The following is a 20,051-nucleotide window of genomic DNA, read 5'->3' on the forward strand; positions in this document are numbered from 1 at the left end:
ATTTGCATTTGGCACGCGACCTTCTAAATCTGCATCCTGTTAGGCAGTTCCATTTTCGGTGCGCCTTGCACCTTTTCCTGGAGTCTCCTGCGTGCATTGAAATGTACTTTATCCGTATTCTCTGAAGTTATCCAAGTTCTGGCAAGCACCATGCAGGAGTCCTGCAACACCGCCGCTGCTGCCGTGAGCAATTCACGGATTTCCGGCTATTTGCGCGTCCACAACACTGTACGCAGAACAAGAACATCTGGGGGCGCCGCCATGCTTTCAATAATCTCCAAATTCTCCACGGACCACCCTCCGGCGTTTTTCACAAAGCTGCTCCTATTTCACACTCCCCAGTCTCACGTGGTACACCCCTCCTACCAGCCTTAGTGGTACTCAACCCATACCAACCCCAGAGATCTTCTTGCCATTCCAGCTTCGCGCAGGTTCTCTGTCCTGCCACTGTCCCAGTGCGTTTCTACCCTGGGAATGCCCCACCGTGCGCCGGTCACAATATCTCACACAGTTCGCACCTTGCTGTCTCGCTGTGGTGCTCTCTCTGCCCTGCAAATCTCTGGCCGTTTTCCCGCTCTATCAACTCCCAGTGGTATTTATGCTATAGCCCCCTCCTGTGGTATTTCTGCCCCCCATAGCTTTGCGGTCCCTCACTCACCCTCAACCCCTCACCCTCACTCACCCTCACCCTCACTCACCCTCAACCCCTCACTCACCCTCAACCCCTCACTCACCCTCAACCCCTCACTCACCCTCACCCTCACTCACCCTCACCCTCACTCACCCTCAACCCCTCACCCTCACTCACCCTCACTCACCCTCACTCACCCTCACCCTCACTCACCCTCAACCCATCACCCTCACTCACCCTCACCCTCACTCACCCTCAACCCCTCACCCTCACTCACCCTCAACCCCTCACCCTCACCCTCACTCACCCTCAACCCCTCACTCACCCTCACCCTCAACCCCTCACCCTCACTCACCCTCACCCTCACTCACCCTCAACCCCTCACTCACCCTCAACCCCTCACCCTCAACATCAACCCCTCACCCTCACTCACCCTCACCCTCACTCACCCTCACTCACCCTCACTCACCCTCACCCTCACCCTTACTCACCCTCACTCACCCTCACCCTCACTCTCACTCACCCTCAACCCCTCACCCTCACTCACCCTCACCCACCCTCACTCACCCTCACTCACCCTCAACCCCTCACCCTCACACAGTGGAATAGGTCTCGGAGCATTTGAGTTAGAGCTTTTAGAAATGTTTATGTTTTTTTTTTTTTTATTCTTTAGCATTGGCTACAGGAAACAAAAATGCTAAAGATTTACAAAAAAACCCATAAACAATTCTAAAAGCACTAACTCTAATGCTGCGAGACCTATTGCATTTCCAATGCTTGTTAAAGGAGAGTGCCCACAAACAAGTTTCCAAGGACCCTGGACAGTCCCATCTGACTGTGGCCTGTGATAACGTTTTTGATAAGAACATGCTGAAGTCTTTTATGTTCTACCTATAAGTCATGCCGAGTGGTACATGTGTGATATTATTTATGAGTACCACCTCTTCATTCCCTGGTCAGAAATTTGACCTGCATAAAGGATTTGGAATTTGTGAGCAGTGCACTAGCACTGGTGGAACTTGTGAGTCAAAAAGGGCCTTGAATTCAGGGGAAATGTGCCGTAAATAGCAAAGTAATAATGGGCCCTGTGAGTTATTTCCTACTTTGGACCTAAAACTTGTAATGACCGGTAAATGTGTTTGTAAAACCACCTGGTAATGTTTCTACTGGGACTGGCATTATTACCCCATTTTAATGGCCAACTCATAATGAGATCCTAGGGACCTGGGTTCATGAGGACTGCGACCGTGCGGTAGGTCTTTGGTTAAGCAGAAGGGTGGGATGATCTATCATTTCCAGAGGTTCAAGAGCGATGCACACCCGTGGTGATAGCCTTGCATGTCAATTATGAATGGAAGAAATTTAAGAAGAAAGGGATGTGAGAGGGTAAAGGATAATGAGTAAAAGTGGAATCTACATTATCATTGCTGAAGCCAGTCGGGCAGCTTGGTCGAGTAATGTTATGCTGATATCTGAAAGGAGTTCTCTGGGCTTCATCCTATCTCTGTGTTTAGAAGCAGTGACAAGCATGTGGGCCAAGTTACAGAGTTACACAAAATTGCACAGTAGGATCTACTGTAACAAGCAGGTCAGTGAATGGACATCATGCCGCCCCCATCAAACATTTCATTAGAGTAGACTGCTTTGTAACATATAGCCAAGAAGAACATGCATGCAACGTTTCAGATTGGATACCTGCAATCCTAAATTTGTTTCTTAACCTTAGAAATGAAAAAAGGTGCCTTTGGGAATATGAGAATTACTAAGATAGAGAAAGTAGTGTGCTTACAATCTTTCCCAGGTTTAAATTTCTTTTTCTTGGACCAAACTGGTGGCCCTGTTCCATTTGAAGCTCGTATACGGATAGAATACTCTCCATAGAAGTCAAACGCCGAAGACACACGACATTCGTTGGCGACAATATCTTCACAGTGCAAGACAGCTGTCCAGGTAGCCTCATTTTGATTATATTTCAGACATCGTTCCCTAGAACGCAAATGGATAACAAGCTGTAAATTTTCAGTTCCGTTATTTTTTATATAGCGCTTTCAAAATGTTGTTGTACCAGACACCATAATTACAGCCAAGTCTTGTACCTACTGCACAGGTAACATCTTGCCACTAAACCACATACTGTCTGTCGATGTTGAAGACTGTATGGGGGGAAGCTTTTCAAAATCGTACATCACACTGTCTGAACACACCTTGCTAGGCGCAGATTGTATTTTTGAAAGGATACATTTCATAAATGGAAATTCTTTTTTTTTTTAAGCATGATTTTTTTGCAAATATACCTTCGTCTTCCTCTCTCTACACTTGTTCCTCTCCTTTTTTTTCTTCTTCTTTACTTTCCTTTTATTTATTTTTATTTCTTATGATGATTTGATTGTAGTATTGTTCCTCTTGATTTGTTCTTTCAATAAAACAGATTTGAATGAAAAAATATTTCGACAACTAAGTTCTGCAAGATAGCATGGGCATGTATTCTCTTAAACAGAAATAATGGGTGGCACCTAAGAAGTGAACCCTAACTAGGAGTTCAAAGGGGCTTCACAACTTGGCACTAAGTTATAAAAAGCTTACTTTGTTGAATGATAAACACACCCGGCACATTTGTTAAAACACTGCAAAAGAAATAAGTACATGATGTTAAAGGAAGCTCTAGTTGCCTCAGTCTAAAGTGTCCCTTTCTTAACTCCTGACTATTTACTACCGTGAGGCAGGACCAGATTGCGCTTTTCCTGTTTAATAAACTGACTGCAAAGAGAAGGCATGACATTCTATTTATACCCTCCCAATCTGAATTTTAGATCCTGTGCCTACCAGACTCCTAGCTTTAAAATATTCAAGAAGCTTGACTGAGATGCTAGCAAAACTAGTCGATGAACCAGATATCGGTTGGTGGAATGAGCAGTTCTCACATAAGTTTCCAGTTCCAGGCTTTATTGAGGCACAGCAAGAGAGTGGATGTAATCTCTTCAGACAGTCTTTGAACTGACTCCACTCCCAGCCCACTCACATTCCATGAGAACATATTCAAGTTCTATATGATAAATGCACAACTTATATACATTCTATTCAGCACATGTTCCTTCCTTTGCAAACAATAAAAGCCAATACCAAGAACATATGAACAAAATAAAAACAAAACAATAATCACAATACATATACATTAAATATTGAGAGTTGCATATAAAGATTCAGAATGTAGAGTTGGTATCACCAACTAGAACAGGTAAAGCAAGACAGTGTTTTCAATTTAACACTTTAATTGTTTTAGCAAAATGACCGATCCTTATCCACGCAACGTCATGATGGATGACACAGTTGACTGCTGCGTCTCCATGCATCACTCGTCACAATGCCAAAAATGAGGGGCTGGGTCTAAAGAACTATAGAATGCCTTTGAAAATCATAACCTTCAGGTAAAAAGGCAGTTTGAATTTTGGCAACATGTGGATGAATACTTTGGATCCTAGCTAACCTACGATGGTGCCATTACTGTTCAACCTTCCACTTTTACATATTGCCATACACACCCAACACTCTTCCAGCCTCAAAGAATCTAGACAAACCCTTTTTTTTAGATTGGTTCCTTTCTTCTTACCAGCTCACCTATATTGAACCAGGACAACCTCATCCTTTCAATCAGATTTACAGAAATTGGCATTAACTTACTGGCCTTTTCCCCACTCTTTGAGAACATCGATTTCCTTAGAAATATATGCATGTAACCAATAGGGATGCAAAGCATACAATCCTATTATACCCAATAATTGAAAAGATGACCTACCAGTGGAAATGTGTGGAGTAGTGTTATTGCCCCATTAAACAAGCATTTGCAATGCAATAGGTCTCGCATTAGGAAAGTTTGAGCTATTGGTATTGTAAATGACCCATTTTTAATTTATGTGTTGGTTTTGAAAATAGCGAAATTAATAGCTTTGTCATTTACAATGCCAATATGTTCAACTTTCTCAAATGTGACACCTATAGCATTTGTAATGCAATATGTGTTGTATTTACGTGACTTAGGTGTATTGATCTTACAAATAACAATGGCTTTTATTTTTTTTAAATAATTAATACTTAAATGAAAGTTATTGTAATTTATAATGGCAAGAGCTTAAACTTTTGTAAATAAGTTTTGTGAAGTGAGGGCGATAGATAGAGTGAGGGCGATAGAGTGAGGGCGATAGATAGAGCGAGGGCGATAGATAGGGCGAGGGCGATAGATAGAGCGAGGGCGATAGATAGGGCGAGGGCGATAGATAGAGCGAGGGCGATAGATAGAGCGAGGGCGATAGATAGAGCGAGGGCGATAGATAGGGCGAGGGCGATAGATAGGGCGAGGGCGATAGATAGGGCGAGGACGATAGATAGGGCGAGGACGATAGATAGGGCGAGGACGATAGATAGGGCGAGGACGATAGACAGGGCGAGGACGATAGATAGGGCGATAGATAGGGCGAGGACGATAGATAGGGCGAGGACGATAGATAGGGCGAGGACGATAGATAGGGCGATTGATAGAGCGAGGGCAATAATTAGGGCGAAGGCGATAATTAGGGCAAGGGCGATAAATAGGGCGAGGGCGATAGATAGGGCGATGACGATAGATAGGGCGATAGCTAGAGTGAGGACGATAGATAGGGCGAGGACGATAGATAGGGCGAGGACGATAGATAGGGCGAGGACGATAGATAGGGCGAGGACGATAGATAGGGCGAGGACGATAGATAGGGCGAGGGCGATAGATAGGGCGAGGGCGATAGATAGGGCGAGGGCGATAGATAGGGCGAGGGCGATAGCTAGAGCGAGGGCGATAGCTAGAGCGAGGGCGATCGCTAGAGCGAGGGCGATAGCTAGAGCGAGCGCGATAGCCGGAGCGAGGGCGATAGCTGGAGCGAGGACGGTAGATGGAGCGAGGACGGTAGATGGAGCGAGGACGGTAGATGGAGCGAGGACGGTAGATGGAGCGAGGACGGTAGATGGAGCGAGGACGGTAGATGGAGCGAGGACGGTAGATGGAGCGAGGACGGTAGATGGAGTGAGGACGGTAGATGGAGTGAGGACGGTAGATGGAGTGAGGACGGTAGATGGAGTGAGGACGGTAGATGGATAGATGGAGTGAGGGCGGTAGATGGATAGATGGAGTGAGGGCGGTAGATGGATAGATGGAGTGAGGGCGGTAGATGGATAGATGGAGTCAGGGCGGTAGATGGAGTCAGGGCGGTAGATGGATAGATGGAGTGAGGGCGGTAGATGGATAGATGGAGTGAGGGCGGTAGATGGATAGATGGAGTGAGGGCGGTAGATGGAGTGAGGGAGGTAGATGGATAGATGGAGTGAGGGAGGTAGATAGATAGATGGAGTGAGGGCGGTAGATGGATAGATGGAGTGAGGGAGGTAGATGGATAGATGGAGTGAGGGAGGTAGATAGATAGATGGAGTGAGGGCGGTAGATAGATAGAGTGAATCTGTTTGTCACAAATTAAGCACTAGGAAAGCAGCACCAATTCCAAAGGCCACACAAGAAATTCTGTAAAGACACAAACCGTGAGCAAAAGGCAGGACTAAGAAAATAAAAGTCACATTGAGCGAACAAATGTACCTGTTTCCCACCCGCCTCCCCAACACCACCTTAGGAAGGATGCTGTAGGCGGTTATATGTAGATGGCAGCACTATTGCCTTATATTTCCACAGCATAAGCCTGTGTGGGCACCACAGAGAAGCACCGCAAACCGCGGATACAACTGTGTTCTGTTAGTGGCATGGTGAGCGTTAAAACGGGTGTGTTCATACAGCGAGAGTAACGCTTGCCCAAAAGGATATAGTTTTAAAAACAGAAATTGATAATTTGGTGGGGGAACTGGGTCACTAGCACCACTGCAGTCCTTTATTAACTACTACACATGCCTGTCTTCATAAACATATTACTTACCTGTAACCTGCCCCATAAATCTATATTTACATTCACATGTAAATCTATGTGGCATTGTGTGTCCGGAGAGCACCCAAAAATGTTGCTGGGTTGACGAAATTATGTGCCCCAAAAAGTCAAATTTACTGAAAACAGCTGCCGCTAAAATCCTATTAAAGTTTAGTCCATATACTCTTCTTTCAGGTACATTTCCCCCCCCCCCCAAAAAAATCATATTGTGAAGCTGCTGCCTCATGAAACACCGCCACTTCATTATTTGCAAATTAAGCATTACGAAGGCAGCAGTAGCTACGTGTTTACTGAGCAATGTAACTAAAAGGTTTACGAAACTAAAAGCCACATATCAAGTTTAAAGGGCACGCCTAAAACATTAAAAGCAGATATCGTGAACAAAGGCACAATACACAGTGAAGTGTAAAAGCCAAACGTTACGTCCAAAAGACTCGTATATAGGTAAAGAAGGTTTGTGTGGCCTGAAAAGGACACATTCGGATTCCAAAGAATGCACAAGAAGCACTTTAAAAGCACAAATGGTGAGCATAAAGCACATATAAGACAAAAAAACCTCACATATAGCAAAGAAAAGTACATGTTTGGCCTCCCCACTTTAGGATGCAGTAGGCTGTTAGGTGTACATGGCAAGCCCTATTACCCTTATATCTCCACAGCATAAGCCCTGTGGGCACCACAAGGAAGCACAAAGTACAGCCGCTGAATAGAAAGCAAATACAAGGACTGTGGTCTGTTTCTGGGATGGCGAGCTTTAGGCAGGGTGTGTACATACAGCACGACTAGCATCTGACCAAAAGGTTGTTGGAGAAAACTCTGTACACGGTTAATGCGGTGGGGGGACCGGGTCACTAGCACCATTGCACTCCTCCTTCATTAACTACTCCACATGCCTGTCTTCAAAAGCACATTACTTACCTGTAACAGTAGCTTTGCAACATAAATCCTGATGTCCATTTGTGTATATTCCAAACATCAATATATCTGTAAAGCCACTGAAATTATATGGCTGACGACCACCCAAATATATGGTCGGGTTGACTAAATTATGCACATTAAAAATGACAAATTTACGGTGCCTTGTCTGTATGCTAAAGATCGCAATGCAAAACCCGTAAACACATATCGTTTTCAAAGTATAAGTTGTGCATAAACCATTCACAAGCACTAACAGGGCGGCAATAGCTAATTATTCCCATCTACATACAAAATAATTTCATAGCATAGCACCACTTGCGTTCAAATGTATTTATTACATGTATCAAAATTAACAGTACTTCGTCCACAATAAAAGATGAATAACTACAACTAAACAATAAAAAATATTTGCCAAACTCGTACGGTGCCACTTTGACCCTTTAACAACATCCCACCCTTATTTCTACAGTTTATATGCTTTATGTTGTGCAAGCTAAACAGAAAACACCCTGTGTGAAGCTACCGCATAATTAAAACGCATGCATCTCTTCTCTTAGAAATTAAAGTGTTAAAGCGGCAGTAGCGGAGGCCCTATTAAAATTCAGATGATCAACTCTGTGTAACGCAAGTTACAAATTAACCAGTACCAAAACGGCTATACCTACATGTTTGCAGCTACACACAAACAATGTTTGTAGCTTTAAATTGAAACAGAATCAATTTGTTAAATTAAACTTAAAACTTCGTTTTTTTTTGTTTACAAAATTGCTTTCACGAGGTTTGTAACTGTGTTAATTACATAAAATACATAAACATATGTTATGGGGAAGAGAGCAGGCTCAAAGTCTGCTGTAGTGTAAGTTTCGGTGTAAAATTCTACACTTCAGAAAGGATTCCAGCACACGCTAATGAAGCGTAAACAAGCCGAGCAAGACATTGTGAAAGTAAAGATAAGAGAAAACTAGCCAGAGTCCACGAAAGTCTCTTGTTACAGACACAGGCTACAGCGTGGGAAACAAGCACCGTTTGTGAAGCATCACCATACAAAACCTGACGGCGATAATGCATTCCATTCAGACTTGCATAATCACGGTTTCACTCCCTCAGTCCTAAACGCCAAACGGATTGCAATAAGCCTTCGGTGACATTTACTCAAACACACGCAGTTAGCAGGGGCGGAGCGGGGAGAGGGTGTTAAGCAGCAGGGGCCTTTGAAGTGAAGCTAAGCTTCACTTCAAAGGTGTGGGAGGAGTGCGGCAGAGGGAACAGACGGTGATTTGGTGATGTGCACGCGCATTTTAGGTCAATGCGCAAGCGCATTGACCTAAAAGCCACGGGCACAGCACCAAATCGCCAAGTTGGGTAAAGTCTGTTTAGGCCCCTATAGAGCTTCGCCAGCTAGGCGCATGCGCCCAGCAGGCGAGCCCTAAAAACCACACAGCTACTACTACACCTTTATTACATCTGGTAGCACTCTGGATACGTTCCACCAACACCCGGTTAAACCTTTGACCTTCCGTTGCTCTGGGGCCAGTACAAGGTGCTTCTGAAATGTTTCATTCCATTTTTGCTTGAGAAACTCACACACACAAAGATGTGAACTGCTTACTTTATCAATTAGCATACATTTTCAGATGCTTTCCTTAAGAAAAATCTCAAACAGTAGGGAAATTACTCAATCAAGTGTTGGCATGAAATTGACCTTGGCAAATGATCAATAAGTACAAGCACATACCTTAACTGAGGTTGTAAAACCTGACAGAGCCCCAGAAAATCCATACCTCCCCTTTGCCATGGCCTGTCAGGCGCAGTTATCACTGTTTCTGAAGGTGTTATTGTTGACAAATGTTTATCACTCGCACAACATTGGGAACATTCACTCACAAACCTCTCTACCCAGCCACTCCCAACCCATTCAGATTCTATGATGACATATTCAAGGTCTATGTCATATGTTATGTTATGTTATGTTAATATTTTTTATTAGGCGCACAGCTGCTCCAGCGAAGGAGCGTCCTGGCGCCCGACAAGGAAAAACATAACACTACCAACAAAAAAGCAGGGAAAAAACGACTACAGGAAGATTAGAATAAAAAAGTTTTGATGGCTTTCCGAAAATGTAAAAGATCCTCCAGCATACAAATCTCAACCGGAAGGGAGTTCCAGATGGCCGCAGCCTTCACACGGAAGGATCGGCCACCGGCACGACACAACTTAAAACGGGGGACCACGGCAAGAGCCTGATCCAAAGATCGAAGAGAGCGTGCCGGGACATAGAGGGACAGGAGATCAGACAGGATCTGAGGGGCGGTGCCTTTCAGAATTTTAAAAGCCAAACACAACACCTTAAAATGGATCCTCATCTTCACCGGCAACCAGTGCAGGGAGCGAAGAACATTGGAGACGGAGCAGCATCTGGGCAGGCCTACTATTGCTCTAGCTGCAGCGTTTTGAACCCGCTGCAGACGGGTAATTTCTGCCTGGTTAGCCCCCACCAGGAGAGAACTGGCGTAATCAAGCCGGGAGATTACCGTTGCCTGAATCACCAGCTGCCTGGTCGGGGCATCGAAGAATTTAAGGACTGGTCTTAGGCCCCGGAGAACGCCGAAACAACAGGCCGCGGTTTTTTTGGTATGGGCAACAAAGTTAAGGCTACTATCCAGCCAAACTCCCAGGTTTTTTAATTCTGAGACCGGAGTAGGGGATGGTCCCAGTTCCGAGGGCCACCAGCTGTCCCCCCAAAGCTCCGCTCTCTTTCCGACAATCATAACCTCGGTCTTAGATGCGTTAAGCTGGAGACAGTGCGCCGTCATCCAGCTGGCCACCGCCTTCAGTCCATTCTGAAACCTGGGGGCATCAGCCTCCGCATCCCCGCTGAGGGTAACCGCCAGCTGAGTATCATCGGCATACGAGACCATAATTAGGCCCCACTGCCTTGCGACCTCAGCCAGCGGTCTCACGTATAGATTAAATAACGTGGGACTCAGCGAGGATCCCTGCGGAACCCCCATGGCCAGAGGATGGAGTTTGGACTGAAAGGGAGGGATGGCCACGCAAAAGGAACGATCGTCGAGGAAGGAGCGGAACCACTGCAGGGCCTGTCCCCCAACACCAATCTCCTCCAACCGGTGCAACAGAATGCTGTGAGAGACAGTGTCAAAGGCGGCGCTGAGGTCTAATAATACCAGCGCCGCCGTCTGACCAGCATCCAGCACCGTACGCAGGTGTTCCACCATCGCAAGAAGAGCCGTTTCCGTGCTGTGCCCAGCACGGAAGCCATTCTGCGTGGGATCGAGGACATCGGCCCGAGCAAGATGTTCTGACAGGGCCAAGTTAACATGAGCCTCTGCCACCTTCGCCGCCCAAGGGAGTAATGAAATCGGTCGGTAGCTCTCGGGTTTCACGGGATCCATCGAAGGCTTCTTCAAGATTGGAGAAACCACCGCCTGCTTCCATTTGATCGGAACCACACCCGAGGTCAGCGAAAGGTTAATCAAGGAGCACACTGCGGATCGACCCAGAAAAGACTGGTCTCTAAAAAGAGCTGATCTTACTGGATCCGAGGGAGAGCCCGACTTGATCTGCAAAGCAAGTTTGTTAAATCCCTACGGAAGTAGCGGAGGAAAGGAGTGCAATGTAGTGTGTCCTTGAGTACCATCTTGAGTTCCCGGGTCGGGCCCAATGGCCGGAAAAGCCTGATAAATAACTCAAACCTTCTCCAAAAAGAAGGAAGCCAGTGCCTCACAGTGGGAGATGGAGCCAACTGCCGGGGGGGTGGTTCTTTTCGCCAAAAGATCTTTAACGGCTTTAAATATAGTCTTGGACGGGTTCGAGCTATTGCGGAATTCCAGCGTAAAACGCCGCTCGAGTTTTACAAATAGCTCTATGCTAGGTCTTGACGGAAGCAACGTACGCGGCTTTCATATCAGCATCATACGTCTTCCGCCAGGCTCTCTCCGCCCGTCTACAACTCTCCTTCAGGGCACGCAGTGCCCCGTCATACCAGGGGCTCGGATCTCTGGTGCTCAATTTACATGACACATGCATTCTACTTACCAGAGGTGGTAATCTAAGAAACCAATGGAGTAAGCACAACAGATAAACTGCTGACTCAACAGCACTAGTGAGGCTCTCTTTCATTTCTACTGTGTGAGAACAGGGTACACAGTATAGAACACTGAAGAGCCCGAACACTTACACACAGAAGAGGGCACATGCATTGTTTATGCATGAGTATGCAACTGTCACTGTTCTAGGCATGAGTTCCTCAGGATTGTCATGTTGTTTCCCAAGTATGGTTACTAATCCATGTGTACCTTATGTTTGGTTCTGTTGATTGTTATCTTTATTTAAAATCGTAGTGCTACTGTGTGTCTCTGTTGCGGTTCAAATGCAAATGGAAAGCTTACTTTGCAGGTTGAACACGGACTGTTGGTTGTAATCTACCAATAAACCTACACTGTGATACTCTGGCTATGCCATTTTGTTGGAGATGAGGACGGAATAATGAAGTGGCAGAGAATTGTAACTTCTTATGTGAAAGTGGTATTCCTTTATAGCTAGAAAAGACCACATGTTTAGCCAGAAAGCAGGGTATATGGGACCTAAAGTGAGATGATACAGACTGATGGCTAAGGAATGTTTCATGCAAGCAACAGATGATGTCCCATACATGGAAAATCAAAGCACAGTTGATCTTATATTTTGGCCTTTGCAAATACTAGTCTAGATATGTTTTGGGATTTTTTTTCATACACTGATTCACCTAACAGATTTGCTCATAAAAGGCATTCTCATGCATGGAAAACCTAGAGTGGAGTTAACTAGCATGGACAGTATTTGTAGGCAGTGGTCAATATATTTTTACGGTGGATGATAGTGTAGTCTGCTTTGTCAGTTTTACCCCTATGTGTAAGCAGAATACCGTGGTTTTTGCTTCACACATGTAAACACCTGCAGGAAGCTTTAGACTACACAGAAAAGAGAAGCACTGGTATGTTCATATACAGTGGAGCACTCTAAAACTTTCCTGTGTGAGAGCACATTTGTAGTTCAAAGGGGTCAGAAAACAACAGTGGAACAGTGGACTTCCTTGATGGAAGCGATATTGGCAAAGCGTAAGGTTGGTTGTTAAACTGCATGAATACACTTTTCGTATGCCTAGTGGCAAAAACAAGGCTGGTTGTTTTCACACACAACTGGAGACTAATCAAGAAACAATACTATTGAGGCCTCATGACATGGCTGACATGCTTATTTTCTGTAACTGTTGCTTACCTTTGCTCAACAGCTTTGAGCTACTGTGGAATGTGGCATCAGTTTCAAGTTGAGGTGGCTACTGTTTGTTTTGTGGACTGAATGTAGGCTGTGGGTGAGTCTAAGAATAAACTGCTGTGCTGCTCTTGCTTCATCATGTCACTAGGCCAATCTGGGCATCGCATTCATAAGACTTTCATTCTGCACTGCATGGATTCTTACCATTCTTATACAAAGAAAAGCCTTGCAAAAGGCTACAAACGTTTTCCATAGAAATAAGGGATACAAGATGCAATGCAAAATTAAATGGAAAGCTTGGGAGTTTCATTTGAAAGATACACCTCTTTCGTAAGGAGCAGTGGCTAACGAAATCTGCTGTATTACTACTTAGTGCTGTAAACGTACATTCTCAAAAAGGAGCAAAATTCCACAATTTGAAGTACTGCTTTCCATTTTGTAGGACCTAACCATAGAAAAGATTTTGTTAGCACTTTCTACTGCAGTCTTTGTTGCAGGAGTATATTGGTCTAAGCTGGACATGCCCACTTAGAGCATTTGCTATTGAGGGGAACCCAGTTCACGGGGACCATGTAAAGAAACAATTAACAACGAGCATGCCCTTCAAAAGTAATGTGGGTAGATGTTTTCTTTCCATACACAAGGAACTAATCACTGATTACACCACAACCTTATTGTCAAAATTCTCACAGATAAACTAGACTAGTCAAATTGGAGTGCGTAGATAACTAAAAGAATGAGATTTGAATTAGTCAGAATACTAATTTATTTATTGCATCAAAGGGAATAGCGTTTGATGGTATATTGATGGCTGGTATGATTGAAGCATGTTTTTTAACGTTTAAGGATTTCAAGGTTGTGGCAGTAGGTTACATGCAGACCTTGGCTTGCCAATTAACTTTGCGTGTGAAGTCTGTTATCTTATATGCAGCAGAGCGATCTCCTGTTGGATCTGCATATCTTAAATGACCCTAAGAATAAAGGATTGTATTGCATGGCGAGTTGCATCTCCAAAATAAATTGTAGGATTCTAATGCTGGAAGTGCCCGAAGATCACAGAGTTGACAAATTAAGGTGCTGTCTGCTGCACATCACAACTCAGAACAGGGGATGTTCCCTTACAGAAAAATTAAGTCGGGTTAACGTCTTTTAATGGGGACTAGACACAAAAAATTACATACCATGTATCCATACACATGGTCCGAAAAATGGTCCTACAAGTTAAAGTTCACAACACTAATGGCGATATTAGGAGACAAAGACATAACAGGGTGAAAGAGAGACCTATGCTTAAATATGGTGGACTCTGTCCTGGCTGCCTTGTACTTCAATGCCACAATACCAAGCTATTTTCGAAACATGAACCATGTCACAAGACAAAAAAAGATACCCAGATTTAAAAGGTCCAAAACATGCTAGTAAATATGAATGCAAGGTTGGATGCAACTGAACCACTGCATGGTTTTGTGAATCACAGGATGAGAAGGGAAAGCCTCTGGGGACATCTCTGACCAGACAAGAGGACGGTATTCCCTAGGACCAGGTATGAGTAGAGAGAATAGCTGAGAATACCACAAGGGCTACACATCTATTAGCAGGTAAAGTGTTATGGAATATGCTGAGTCCATAGGCTTCACTATAGGAGACTATTCTGACAGGGGAGATATCGCAGAGAAGAAATATGAATGGTCACCTTCCTCTTCAGAAACACAGTGAACAACTTTAAACATTGAAAATGGCTTTATGCTACTGCATATCTGCAAAAATGTCTGACAAGCCATGGGCTCTGAAGAGGCCTCACAGATTCATCGCTCAATGCACTGAGTGGCCTCCGTCTAAACCGACTGAGACTACATTTCTCTCACTGAAATGTTTAGCAAGTTAAACTACATAAATGCTGCCTGTGGTATCTTGTGGAAGCTTCTGTAGTGGGACCTCCCTTCATTATACTGCAAGTGCTTTCTTCTGGATGGGTTCTAAAGCTGTGGGATGAGGTATTGTTTGAGATGTTAGCAGTGTCTCTTTGGACTTTGGCTAAGGTGCTTATTAAAAGATATACTGAATTTACCCACTGCTTATTGAAAACATTTTTCTTTAAACATCACACTTGGGCCCACAGAAAGAATAATTTGTAGGAGTGTGTTTTGTGAGTTGAACTTCTGTGTGACATAAGGAGTGGGTGAAAGTACTGAACAAGGATGCTGTCTTGGAAAAGATAAAAGTCAAGTTAATATCTAGATGGGCACAAAAGGATTTATGTAAGCTGGGCTTCTGTATAGCTAAAGATGAATTTGGTCTTCTGGATGGTTTGTTAACTAGATGAACTAAACTGATACCTCTGACTCCATTACATAGTAAATTGTCAGAGGTAGCACATGAAAGTCACCAGGGAATCAGCAAAATTACTACTGCAGTGACTACTGGTGGCCAAGCATGGTTTCACTGGTGGAAAGGACAATTAGAGAATATATAGCATGTCATATGAGCAACAAAGCAAGAAAACTTTGAACACCGCCAATGATTTGCCACAAAATTCCTTATAGGCCATGGTACTATTCATGGTGAAAGGACTATAGTGTACATCTCAGTTCTGGTTTACATATTTTCACTTTAGCCTAAGGAAAATGTGCACGTAATGTGGAAACATAATTAGAAACTGATTTTTTGACATTTGGTTATGAAATAGATTTTTCTTCTAAACAACTAGGCAAATCAGCACATACATTGCTGTTATGTATTAGCCTACAATGCTTTGGGATAGTATATACTTCTTTGCAGGTCTTTAAAGTATGTAATATTTTTCCAGTGTTTACCACATTTAACCTTGTCAGTGCTAACAAGACTCGAAAACCCACTTTAAAAGTTAAGCTATTTTTGTATGTCTATACAAATATACTGTGCTCTGCACTATTTCAAGAAGAAAACAAGTGACACCTATCTGAATCTCCAATATTTTCAGAAATGTACAGTACTCCTGAGCACTTCAAAAGTTTGAGATTCTCTACAAAGTTCCTGTCTTACTGGAAGTGTCGGAACACACCATGCATGCACTGTAGTTTCCACACTGCTCACTCATAGTATGTTAAAGAAAATTCTGAATGTTTAGGATCATTCTAAGCAGTAAATTCCAAGGAGGGCAAGTATCAATGGCACTGTTGTCTGATAGCTATTTTGCTATTTTGCCAATCGCTGAATTGGCTGTATGTGAGGAGCACGGATTCTACTAATAAGCTATGGATAAGAAAAACATATATCTAAATTTTAAATCCACCAAGGAAGGCAGCGCAAATGCAGCATACCGGCCACAGCATTTATTACCACACTATGACAGCCATGTCAACCCGTTTCTGCAATTATGCTTTACTCACAGGAAAACTGACATGAGCAAGGCATACGCATCGATACGTGTCGATAATAGAACAATGTGGCAAGTATTCTGCATTTGTGCTGTCTTTCCTGGCAGGGGGCCGAGAAAAAGGTAGCGTCCCCAAATGCAAGATCCCCATGCATTTTCTACAGACTGTTTTGGAAAGCAATATCTCAAAAACTACTGAACAGAATTACACCAAATTTGACAGGAATCATGATTTGGTGTAAATCCGTAGTAGTAGTAGTTTAAGAGGTATTAAAGATCAAAAATATTTTTATATCTGGATGTTTGGGTTCTAAAGACTACTGGGAAAGTCCCTCTAACCCAATTTAAAAAAAAAAATAGAACGTTCTTATTGGCCCAGGGGGCTTTTTTTCCCCTTGAGCTAATACGCTAGTGAGCACTCTGATTGGCTGCCTACAACATGAAGAAAAATAATGCAGGCAGTCATTACAGGACTCGGAGACAACGGGTCAGATGTAGGAAGCCTAATACCGGTCGGTAACGGCCGAAATTACCGAATTTCGGCCGTTACCGACCGGTATTAGGCTCTTCAGATGTAGGAGGCCACATTTCAGGATTCGGTAATTTACCGAATCGGTAATTTAAGAAATCCATAAATTACCGAATTTTCAAAATACCAATTCGGTAAATTACCGAATCTGTAATGTAGGGGGCACTCAAGTGAGTGCTTCTTACATTTAAGGATTCGTTATTTACCACCAACTATTAGTTGGTGGTCAATGACGAATTCCTTTTAAAAAGCAATTTTTTGCTTTTTATTCAGTGCCATGCGGCAGACATACATGCCCTTAGGGCATGTATGTGTGCCACATGTGCACCCATGCACTATTCAGGGGTGCAACAGGGTGTCAATGTGACACCCTGCCACCCTTGAAAGGGTTCCCCCTATTACCGATTTGGTATTTACCGAATCGGTATTTACCGAATCGGTAATTCCCATTCATTCCTATGGGCCTCCAGGCCCATAGGAATGAATGGGAATTACTGAATCGGTATTTACAGATTTGGTAAATACCGAATCGGTAAATACCGATTCTTAATTACCGAATCTTACCGATTCGGTAATTTTTACAGAAAAATTATCTACATCCCATTTACCTATTCTTAAATACCGAATCGGTAAAATTCGGTATTTAAGAATAGGTAAATTGAGATTACCTACATCTGGCCCTTAGCCCCCTGTTCTGAAGTTATATGTAAAAACGAATGTAAGGGGGTACTATTTATATTTATTTATTTTTAAATCCCACGATCCCGCAGAACACCTGCAGGATCACACCATGCCAAAAGGAAAAAAAAAGAAATTGCAGCTAGGAGTCGCTGTGAATTACCAAGGGGAGGGAGCACGTGCCTTCCCACCCGAGCCTCATTGCGCCCTGGGGCCAAAGTTTAAACAAAAGGGGGGGTGAGGCCCCCCCTTCCTAGAGCCATTATGACCCTAGGGACCCCTGGGCCACTACTTTATTAAACAAGCATTTGTTAAGCAATAGGTCTCGCAATTGCGAGAGTTTGAGCTATTGGCATTGTAAATGACAATGCCCTATATTTATGGGTGTTGAAAACCTGTAAGCGATTGCAAAAACACTCCCCTCCCTTTTTCTGCGGAATCCAGTCCCCTAACCTCATTTGACACATCGGGCCTGGGGATTGGGGGTCTCCACCAAACAAAATTCCCTATGGGTTATTCCTCCTTTGATTGGAGCCCCAGAGAAACTAGACTTGACCACAAAAGTGCTTGTTCATCCCGCTGACAGGCCCGAACTGGCCATTGCGGGCACCGGGCAATCCCCCGCTGCGCCGTGAGGGTGGGGGTCGGTTTTGGGCCCCTGGGGGCCGTTTTTTTGTTACAGGGCCGTTTTTGCAGCTGCAAAAACGGCCCTGTAACAAAATCAGCTGAAAAATGGCCCCTGGGGGGTGGGGGGCCAGCCGAGCAATTTGCTAGGGCTGGTTTTGGTTCCCAGTCCGGCCCTGCCCGCTGACGAAGCTTAAGGGCTCCAGCTGTCAGTGAGTCCCCCACTGACATAAGCATGCCTTTCATATACTGATGTCATAAATTGGGACAAGTGGGGAAAGGAGAGTTTTCTCCCAGGAGGGAGCAGCAAAATCCATTTTGTTGCTGTCTGATTGGGTAACGGCAAAGCCTAGTGTGCACTTCATGGAACTTTTCCCACTCTTCATATTATATCTAGGTTCTATATTATCATGGCCCATGCATGTGCGAAACAGTGTTCGAACGCACACAACTGTATCAATGCTTCTCCGATCCTCTTTAGAGACTGACGCAGCCACCAGGAACAATGATGGTGACCTGCATGGCTTCATCTATAGATACTTCTGATAAATGAGCCTTCTTTCAAACATCGATACTGAAAACACATGGTTAGGTTGAAATTTTAAATAAGGTAACAGCTATAATACTTACTCGATGTATTCAACTGTAAAGCTCACATTGTTATCATTGGAGTATTCCCAGTCCCACTGAACAACAAAATCTGTATTTACAGCATTGGCCCGAACATTTTTTGGTTGAGATTTCAAAACTAGAAAACGGGAAAAAACAAAAAGTTTTAGTGAACGAGTCCACAATAAATAGAGACAGAAAAAAAACTGAAACAGGAGAATATTGAAATGAAAGTTCCTCATTCTGAACACAAAATAAATATTCATAATCGTGCAGCAAGTTGCTATTACATGGTTACGTGTATCTGTGCAACAGAACTTAGAATTACATTTATACAACACTTCAACTAAACACATGTGGGCAGTATTGTTGGCCCATTCATTTTCTAAAAACTTTATTGGGTTCATATATATATCAATCTGTAACGGGGTGAGGGTGACGGGATCCGAGGAGTGGTGGACACCCGGAAATGACTCCATGATCCCTCCTTCCTTGCAGACGGACACTTGGGGAGCAGGTCAGGACGGACTCGCGGAGCAAGAAAACGGCGCCTTTAACTGGAAGTACACAGAGGAGGAAGACACTCCCTCTGCATACGTCAGCGGTACAGGATTGGTTAAAGCCCAGGAAGTGCTTTACTCGGCGTGTGACATCACCCCGGAGGAGGCGAGGAGCGGGGTTGGTGAGCGGGCGAGAGAAGTTTGGAGCAGTGAAGGAGTACGAGGAAGGACCGAAGATCATCCCGGAGGAAGAGTTGAAGAGGAGTCCCACGGAGAGCCAGGAGGCCAACGGACCCGTGAGCCGCCGTGCCACTCTCCCGGGGGAGGAGCGTGGCTAGCCCAGGTACGGCAGCGTATGGCAGCTTGGGTGGGAAGCAAGCGTAACTAAAACAGTGCCCGCGTGTGACTTCCCTCGTAAACCCCCCCCCTTATGTTTCCTTTACCCCGCGTGTACCCCACACTGTCTGTCAACTCCCCAAACCACTCCACTGTACTTAAGATACGAGTCACCAGTGAAACCCTCCCTCACTTCACAAGGCCCCTTTGGTGCAACCCCCAGTAGACAGGAGAACTAACGGCTCCCTTTTCTGTTGGTCTCTTTTGCATGGGAACCGGAACCAAGCGACTGCCTTCTGACCAGACCTCGAGGAGCCTCACATCCCTAGGAAGAAGAGACAACCAAACGCCAAAACGGATCCGTGTCAATTTGCTAAAGAGAGACTTACATTTCGAACGAGGAGAACATTAATGTTGAAGTCCCCTCGGGGCATTCGAATAAAACCATCTTTGACCCCAAGACTTGGTGTTACTCTAGTTCCTGACCCACAACCAGGTACAACTGTCACCCCTGTTCCAACAGCCCAGCCCACAGTGGTGTCAGAAGTGGGATCTACTCCCTCCGAGCAAGACCCAATCATGGAACAGGTTATACAAACGCTGATCGAAGGTCAACAGAAATTGGAATGGGCTATTGGACAGC

The 20,051-nt window shown here is 44.4% G+C and overlaps 1 protein-coding gene across 1 annotated transcript in view; it reads right to left on the bottom strand.

Moving 5' to 3' along the window:
* Positions 1–20,051, bottom strand: part of IFNAR1 (interferon alpha and beta receptor subunit 1) — a 215,356-nt gene that overhangs the window by 78,847 nt on the left and 116,458 nt on the right. The window contains exons 6-7 of the mRNA XM_078656953.1: positions 18,594–18,711; positions 2,421–2,617 (exon numbers count right to left, since the gene is read on the bottom strand). Of these exons, the coding sequence (XP_078513079.1) occupies positions 2,421–2,617; positions 18,594–18,711 (315 nt within the window). The remainder of the gene's footprint in view (positions 1–2,420; positions 2,618–18,593; positions 18,712–20,051) is intronic.

The sequence above is a fragment of the Lissotriton helveticus genome, chromosome 8 (assembly GCF_964261635.1).
Source record: "Lissotriton helveticus chromosome 8, aLisHel1.1, whole genome shotgun sequence".
In the NCBI taxonomy this organism is placed as follows: Eukaryota; Metazoa; Chordata; class Amphibia; order Caudata; family Salamandridae; genus Lissotriton; species Lissotriton helveticus.